We start from the raw sequence: 8,809 nt of genomic DNA, 5'->3' as shown, positions 1-8,809 counted from the left end.
CATCCGGACATATCCCCGCTAGACAATTTCCATCCGGACATATCCCCGCTAGACAATTTCCATCCGGACATATCCCCGCTAGACAATTTCCATCCGGACATATCCCCGCTAGACAATTTCCATCCGGACATATCCCCGCTAGACAATTTCCATCCGGACATATCCCCGCTAGACAATTTCCATCCGGACATATCCCCGCTAGACAATTTCCATCCGGACATATCCCCGCTAGACAATTTCCATCCGGACATATCCCCGCTAGACAATTTCCATCCGGACATATCCCCGCTAGACAATTTCCATCCGGACATATCCCCGCTAGACAATCCCCATCCGGACATATCCCCGCTAGACAATTTCCATCCGGACATATCCCCGCTAGACAATTTCCATCCGGACATATCCCCGCTAGATTAATTTGGTTTTTTGACCACTTTAAATACCATTCTTGCTGAGGTACAGTTCTGTCCCAAGCTCCTTTTGAGGACGAATATTGTAGGTAGATAATTAGGTGTAGGTAGGTAGATAATTAGATAACTTATGAATGGAATTAACTTTTACGTTTAAAGTAAAAGGTATAAATGTAGGTATAATGTTTAAATGGGTGTAGAAATGTAGATATCAGGAGGGAGATATCGTGGTGGTAATTTTATTTTTTCATTTGGTAAAAGTAGCTAGATAATGTACTTACTATCAATGTAACTCTCTTACAAAGAGTTCCTCCTATGTAATTTTATTTTACTCTGAAATATAATCTAAAGTGAAAACTAAATGGAAACATTTCAAAAGTCTCTCTTTTTCTTTCGTATAAAAATTTTCAATGTGTCCTCCAATATTGGGAGTGGGCCTCGGTAGAGATAACTAAGGCAACAGCTATTTAAGAAATTACTTGTACTCCAAACTAGAGCCCAAATCAGCTCAATTAGGGTTATTGCTAATGCTATATCGAAAAATCTCTCTCCCTTTGCCAAAACTCTGCAGAAAAAGACCTTGGCTTCACTTTCAAGGACGTGGTACCCTGTTTATCCACCACGATCTAACCTCCTTGAATGTAAACAATCGCGACCGCGGGATTTTTAAAAAAATTAAGTGTGGTTTTGTTCTGTGACTGTTGTGGAGTTTGTGGCATTTTTTTTTCTTTTTTTTTTTCACTTTCAAGGACGTGGTACCCTGTTTATCCACCACGATCTAACCTCCTTGAATGTAAACAATCGCGACCGCGGGATTTTTAAAAAAATTAAGTGTGGTTTTGTTCTGTGACTGTTGTGGAGTTTGTGGCATTTTTTTTTCTTTTTTTTTTTACCTGGAAGTTGAACCTGTGGGTGCTGATATTTGCCAGGAAGAAGCTCACACGTGTTACAAGAAGTACCTGTGAAGTAATACATGAGGAAAGAGCTCTAGCTAAAAGTCTAGTATGGAAAAGTTCGAGAAATTTAACTATCAGACAGATGAAAGTGTAAGTATGTACTTACTTGTTGCAAACAGTTATGCAGGTACCTAGTGAGAATTCAAAGTTAAAAGCACCCAACTTGTTAGTTTGGATTGTAATGTATCTGTCCTCTAAGTGCTAGGACAGGGTTTTCCAACTTTCATGTGTATGCGGGCCACATGCTATACCTATGGAAGGTACTTCGTGGGGCGTGGGCCACATAATTATGTCCATAGGAGAGCACCCCCCCAAACTTTTCAGAAATGCAGTCCAATCAAATTTTGAGCCCCGCAGGCAAAATTTTTCACACATATTTTCCTATTTGTAGCTTTTTTTTCTACATTTAGGTAAGTTTTGTACAAATCTCAAAAAGCTTCGCGGGCCACAAAAATAGTCTGGCGGGCCACTAGTTGGAAACCCCTGTGCTAGGACATGGGTTTGATTCCCCGCTAGAGTGAACTTTGTCCTGTTCTTGGAATGGTTGGGTTGCTCCTATGCTGGCCTATTTCTCTACTTTGGGATGATGAAACATCTGTTGTTGGAGTTCCTTCTACATAGAATCAAATGTTGAATCAGAAGTACACAGAAAAATGTCCATTAAGGTAGGTTTAGACGAAGCAAGTCTACTTGCGCACCAAAACTCGTTTCCTCCTCGCACATCAAAACTCATCCTCGCGTCACTGTTTACACGAAACACGTTTCCTCGCTTGGAAGGGTGAGCCAGGCAGTTCGTAGGCAAAGGAACTCGCCCAGCAATATATGACACGGTCACATGAAGCAAGGAAATACTGCGAGTTTCCTTTGATGCGTGATTAAAAACCAACTGGCGATGGCTTGCTGCGAGTGCTGCTCGGGGTGAGGAAACTCGGGGGATTTTACCCATTTACACGACGCGAGGGAGCGGAAGTGAGGTAAATGCGCGAGTAGACTCGCTTCGTCTAAACCTACCTTTAGGCTCCAGTCTTGAATATGAAATGTACAAACTTAATAGGTACCTATATTTTTTTCTTGTTAATTTTTAGGAATTGAAACTGAAAGAATTCATCAGTAAAGTAAATGAGCTCTCTACCAAAGGATTCATCAGTGAATCTGCCACAGAAGATGTGCTAGCTGCTCAGCTGCAGAACACTAAACTAAAACATAGGCTTGCTATTCTTCAGAGGGTAAGTTATTATCCTGATGGGATGTTCTTGGAACAGCTGGCTTTCTCCTATTCTGTCCTCCTTCTCTCTTCAATTTCGGGATGAAAAGACCAGTTGATAGCAGTTACAGTTTGGGATGATAGCAGTTACACTTCCCTCTGTCAAATCTCAAAAAAAAAAGTAAAAAAAAGTTATCTCCATAGTCAGGATTATAATTGAAGACTGATCGTCAATAATGTGCTAAGTGCCAAAAATATAAAATTTGAGTTAGGTACGGATTAACATACTATCTACCAGTGAACATACTCTGTAAAACGCACTAAGCTCCACATCGTTCAAAAAAAAAATTAAAAAAATCCTGAAAGATGGGGGTAGTGGTATGTGCCCGTGGTAAACCAGGAAGAAAACCTCAATATTTCAGTTTCAGTGGCACTTAGCACATTATTGATGATCGGTCTTCAATTTGATTTTAAGCTTGATTGATTTCAAATTTTTAGCAATTAGATTGCTTAATCCAAAAGAATCTGAACCAAGTTTAAACTTGGATTTTGGTCTCAGCCATGGCTTCATTCTTCAACAATAATCATAGGACAAGACACCCAGTATTAGCTGCTTATAAATCCAGTGTTCACACCGTATATTATATTTTAGCAGCTTGATTTCCTTATCAGATGATTGATTTAACAAAATGCTCCTGTCACATTGTTTGTTGTTGATTGGTGTGACTAGTTTCCTATTTAGTGTTACCCATGGGATTGATGGTTCACATACAAGTACATCCGGATACTGCAATGTAATTTTCAATATTTTAACTATTTTACTTGAGCATGTAGTTTTTAGACATGTGTAGATATCCTTGCTAAAATAGCTTTTGAAGGGGAGGGGGGACATAACACTCGTAATTACTATTATTTCTGTTTTTAGTGAATCCAAATGGATTAAGCAATCTCATCCAAAGGATCCTCTTGTATTTGTATTTACTTGTTATTATCAAATAAAGAAAATAAAACGTTACCTAAACACACTGTTTGATTAATCTTTTTTTTTTAGATCATTTTCAAACCATGCCTCATAACTTTGTCAGCTAAAATGATTCTGTTCCAACTTCACAGGCTATTGCTGAGGAAGAGAAGAAACAAGGCATCTCATCCTCCATTTCAAGCCAGACTAAAGGGGCGGCCAAAAAAATGAACGTGCCCGTGCGTGACCGCATGAGCGTGCGTGACTATTTGAGTGACGTGTTCACGCATGCCGTGCAGGTTGCGTTTCCAGAGCTCGGGGATAAGACGGCCTCTGTGGCGTCTACCAATGAGAAGTATGTGCACAAGTTTGGTGACTTCCAGTGTAACGATGCGATGGCCTTGTGCAAAATATTCAAGGATAAAGGTGAGGATACTATTTTCACTAGGTCTAAAGGATCTATCATGTTTCAAAGGAAAAACACAGGTCTTCATTATGGTTGAATGTGGTTTGAGTCGGGCCAAGTAATTTTGGCTCAGCAATTGACCATTTATTTAATTTATATAAAAATGTCAAATGACATTTTTTTTTTCTCTCCAGGTGAAAAGAAGAACCCGTTTGACATTGCCCAGTCGATAGCCTCTGTCGTGACGTCAGAACTGGCAACCAACCCATCTCTAGCCAAGGTTATCGACAAGATAGAAGTGGCCAAACCAGGCTTCGTGAATGTGTTCCTATCCCGAGTCTATGCAGGAGAGCAAATCAAGGACATCATAGTGAATGGCGTTCAGCCCCCCACCCTGAATAAGAAGCTGAGGGTACTCGTTGACTTTTCGTCGCCCAATATCGCCAAAGAAATGCACGTGGGCCATTTGAGGTGAGAATTGAATCTGGTAGATACCTAACCAGATAATCACCTCTTAATGTACCTACCCTATCTCTTTCAGGCAAGAAAATAAAATCTGATTATAGGTAGGAAAAAAAGGAGCTGGTTGTAATCTCCAGGAAAAAGTGAGCCAAAAGCCTGATTGTCTGATATGACGGCTCCTCTCCTAGAAGTGAAAAAGAAGGTAAATTTTGGCCAGTCAGATATTTGTAATTAGGTGATGTTTCCCTGGTAAACAGGCCGTGGGTTCGATCCCAGCCGAGGCATGGAATCCTCATTTGAGAATTTGACCACATATTAATTTAGCTCTAAGGGTTAGGTGGTAGAGAACGCCTCCGGCGTTAATTTCGCCTAGTGTTTATCTGCCACTCAAGAGTCTATTATTATAACAATCTCCTTTTTCTTCCTAGCCTTTTCCTAATTAAATAGGGTCGGCGTTTCTTGTCTGTCTCTTCCAGGCAGCCCTATTGTGTACCTCGTGTCCTGATATTTTTTTCTTACCCAGATCTTGATTCACTCAAGTCTATTAGTATATCACAATGGAACCATTGGATTCCTTTTTGTATATATTATTATAACACAATTGAACCAAATGGCTCCTTTTTGTGCCAGATCCACCATCATTGGCGACACGATATCTCGTCTCCTGGAATACCTAGGTCATGATGTGGTCCGTCTGAACCATGTAGGAGACTGGGGTACTCAGTTTGGAATGCTCATAGCTCATCTGCAGGATAAGTTCCCTGACTATTTGACCAAGTCCCCGCCCATTGCGGATCTGCAGGCCTTCTACAAGGAGTCGAAAAAAAGGTTGGTGTGATAGTTGTGACCTTGCTGCTCTTTTCACTTTTTATTACATTCTAGCTGGGGGACTTTAAACAGAGAGTAGACCAGCTTAGTCTGGCTAGAGGACTTTAAACAGGGAGTATACCAGCCTGAAATTTCCGTTGCTAAAGATATTGCAAAGGTTGAGCGCGAAGGGCATCCGCTCGAAAAAAATTTGTGGCCAAAACCAAATAACCCAAAGCAATCGCCTTATCTAAGGCCGATTTAGAGGCTGACGAAGAGATGATTTTCCAAGACGAAGAGATGATTTTCCAAGATTGCCGGTCCAGGGCGCATTCCCACCTCAATCCAACTTGAACCAAGCTTCGAGACTGTTATACACTCGACTTACGCCCCTTTTGCATCAATGACATTTTACATTCCATATTCTAGGTTTGACGAGGATGAAATATTCAAGAAGCGTGCATACCAATGTGTGGTAGCCCTGCAAAGGTTTGATCCAGACTATAAGAAGGCGTGGGAAATGATATGTGATGTGTCCAGACGAGATTTCCAGAAGATATATGATCGCCTGAACGTAACGCTGACAGAGCGAGGGGAATCTTTCTATCAGAAACATATGGAGCAGCTGGTGCCGTATTTGGAAAAGAAAGGTAATCTTTCTCTTGTAAATTAGTTTGACAGAAACGGTCGATGAATCATGTAGACCAAAAAGCTTGGAAAAGTGTCTGCTTTGTAAACACTAGGTCGCGAGCGAACTTTATCCTGAAATTATACTTAAGGGTCGTTTTCGAAACGGCAGACTTTCTCCCATCCTGTCTTGCTCTCTATATCGGGACGATAAGACCTCTGTTGTTATGATTGCTTCTATAAAACCTCTTTAAAAATAAAATGATAACTATAAACGAATAAATAAGTAAATGTTTTATCTCTGTTTTTCTTCTCAGGTGGAGTCCTGGAAAAAGCGCTTACCAATGTCACAAGCAATGGAGTCCTGGAAAATACGCTTACCAATGTCTCAAGCAAGATTAATGACGGACCATGTTCTCAGGATTACTCGAGCTGGATGACGGTCGGAAGATCATGTGGGGCGAGGACCGGGGTTCGATTCCCATGACCATTGTCAAATCCGACGGCGGATTCACATACGACACGTCCGATTTGGCCGCCATCCGGCAGCGGATTGAGGAGGAGAAAGCGGATTGGATCGTATATGTGACGGACCATCGATCCTATCATCAAGTTCTTCAAGTATATCTTCATGATTGGCCCCAGTTATATTTGCTGTCCCTGTCAGATTGTTTTGCTCTTCGTCTGGATCTGTTCCGAAGGGGTGATTTTCTTCTGGGCCTTGGTTTCGTCCTGCTGTATCTTCACTGAGTCCTGCTGCATCTTTACTGACTCCTGTTCCACTCACGTGGTCTCCTGTCCCACATTTCAACAGGACTAGGACGAGAACAAAGCTTGACGTGACCGCTGGTACCTCACGGACCATGTCTCTGGTCGGTCACTGTTCTCCTTATCAGTGTATTGTCCTCGTGTCTTGCTGTCTCTCTCATGTTCACCAAACACTCGTGTTACAATATGTGACTCTCATGGAGCTCTCACTTGACGTAACTAGTTCACCATAGGGTCTTATTTCCATTATAACATAGGTACGTTTATGTGTGTATGAATCAATGACACCTTGGTAACACAGGCCCGAATTAAAGTCCTTTCTTGAGAACCTTCCTTCGCATTGGAATCACGTATGCTGAAATTTTGCGGATTTTGACGGCGCGGCGGGCCGTTTACATATTGAAATTTCCGACTGGAATTATTTTATTTAGGTGGGCACATAATTAGTTAATTTTTCAAATGAAATTAATCCCAAGTCTCAAAAAGGGTAAGGTAAACACGCTACCCTTGACAAATGGAGTCTTAAGAGGCTATTTTCTGGCCTTATAGGCTACAGCATAGCTTTTTTCAAACTAAATTAATCCCCAGCGTAGTATTTAGGGGGGGGGGAAGTTGCTTCTAATGTAGTAATAGGGTACTAAAAATATTGGCCTATAATTTGGACCTGATCTCAAGTAGGTAGGTATAAGGATTGTCACAAAAGATATAACCAGGTCGCCGTGAAAAAGGGCGTTAAGCCGATGGCCCTCACTGCTAACCTACGCCTCTTTTTTCACAGGGAACGGTTCCCCTACTACAACCAGAATGATGACCGATGGAAGAATTCCGTACGTCACAACCTGTCCATTAATCCTCATTTTAGAAAAGGAGTGAAAGCATCGCAGGGAGCAGGACATCTGTGGAACCTAAGCGATATGGAACCGGTTGAGGATGCGTCTAAAAGTAACTGGGTAAGTATAAAAGTAACTGGGTAAGTGCCTTTGAGACTTTCAGAACTTGTCCTCAATTAAAGATGTGTAAAGCTTGAGTGAGATGGAACTACTCTTTTCAGAGGACTACTCACTCTTGAGTCAGTTCATACCGACTATCATGCCAAGGGTTTGAGTGCGCGTAATAGATAGTCTCTTTCATCAATTAATATGTGCTCATTTTCTCCGTCAACTCTCTTTAATATTAATCTTTATTTAGTTATCGGTTAATAGTAGTTAATGTCCATATCGTATTCGCGCTGCTCTCTAAAACCGAAGTTAGGACCAGAAGATCTCTCATAATCGAAATGATTCCCTATTATTGTATATTTTCTGTAGGTCTAGTGTTTCTATTTGTTTCTTATAGTATTTGTGTCCTGGTTTTGTACTTCGTTAAGGTTCTATATATTACGGATATTTCAGGTTAGTACCGTTTGTCTTCCATTAGGTATGAATTTTGTGTGTGTAACCAGGAGCTTTTCTCTATTTCGTACAGGGAGTATCGTTCCCGCCTTCCAATAACATCGTACTGTTGCACTTAAGTAGGCCGTGTCTCCCTCGCTAGTATTACCAGGCAGGAGGAGTAGACCTTATATAGTCCCGGTAAGGACGAACGAGGAGGTACTAATACTCCCCAGTACTCGGCGTATGAGGGTCCTACTAAGAGGACCTTTAGCATAGGCTGCGCTTCTTAAAGGGTGAAGAGGACAGGATGGCTAGCATTCGGGTACTACTCAGAACGACCCAAGTATGACATGTTGAACACCTCAGGAGTACTCCGCACATGTATGTGCAATAGTAACGAGACTTATATGTTGTGCAGAAAATGTAAGGGCATGCCCGTCCAAAAATGAGAGGACCCTCATTGAAGCTTACCGACGTTGCCCAGGCACCCGCTCCCTGTAGCACAACTTCCCCACCAACACCAACGCCCGTAACAGGAGGTATCTCCCCCGCGTCCCCAGGAGCCAAACTCCAAACACCGGTCTTATGCAGGGGGGTAAGCGACGCTTCTCTGAAGGTCCTCCAAAGGGCTCAGACTAAAAAGAAGACCTCTTTACTTGGCTCAATGAACTCTGTAGCTTATTTTAGATCTAAAATTATCTTATGAAAATCTCACATAGCCTAGGCATAGAGTTGATATATGTAGAGATTCGGATGGTTATATAGATTATTCAAAGACATGTGAGGGGGAATCTGAAACTACTGATGGAATGCTCAGGATTGGGGAATCTATACT

General features: G+C 41.6%; 2 protein-coding genes across 2 annotated transcripts in view; both read left to right on the top strand.

Annotated features, from left to right (window-relative positions):
* The window catches only part of LOC103520896, a 12,794-nt gene that overhangs the window by 1,461 nt on the left and 2,524 nt on the right, over nucleotides 1-8,809 (top strand). The gene's annotated exons all lie outside the window — the stretch shown is intronic.
* The window catches only part of LOC103520897 (probable arginine--tRNA ligase, cytoplasmic), an 8,632-nt gene continuing 1,097 nt past the window's right edge, over nucleotides 1,275-8,809 (top strand). Inside the window, exons 1-8 of the mRNA XM_008485993.3 lie at nucleotides 1,275-1,456; nucleotides 2,452-2,592; nucleotides 3,684-3,957; nucleotides 4,132-4,408; nucleotides 5,030-5,227; nucleotides 5,636-5,856; nucleotides 6,255-6,489; nucleotides 7,380-7,551. Of these exons, the coding sequence (XP_008484215.1) occupies nucleotides 1,415-1,456; nucleotides 2,452-2,592; nucleotides 3,684-3,957; nucleotides 4,132-4,408; nucleotides 5,030-5,227; nucleotides 5,636-5,856; nucleotides 6,255-6,489; nucleotides 7,380-7,551 (1,560 nt within the window). The 5' untranslated portion in view covers nucleotides 1,275-1,414. The remainder of the gene's footprint in view (nucleotides 1,457-2,451; nucleotides 2,593-3,683; nucleotides 3,958-4,131; nucleotides 4,409-5,029; nucleotides 5,228-5,635; nucleotides 5,857-6,254; nucleotides 6,490-7,379; nucleotides 7,552-8,809) is intronic.

The sequence above is a fragment of the Diaphorina citri genome, unplaced genomic scaffold, assembly GCF_000475195.1.
Source record: "Diaphorina citri unplaced genomic scaffold, Diaci psyllid genome assembly version 1.1 scaffold4239, whole genome shotgun sequence".
Taxonomy (NCBI): domain Eukaryota; kingdom Metazoa; phylum Arthropoda; class Insecta; order Hemiptera; family Psyllidae; genus Diaphorina; species Diaphorina citri.
This window is presented reverse-complemented; position numbering and strand designations above follow the sequence as displayed.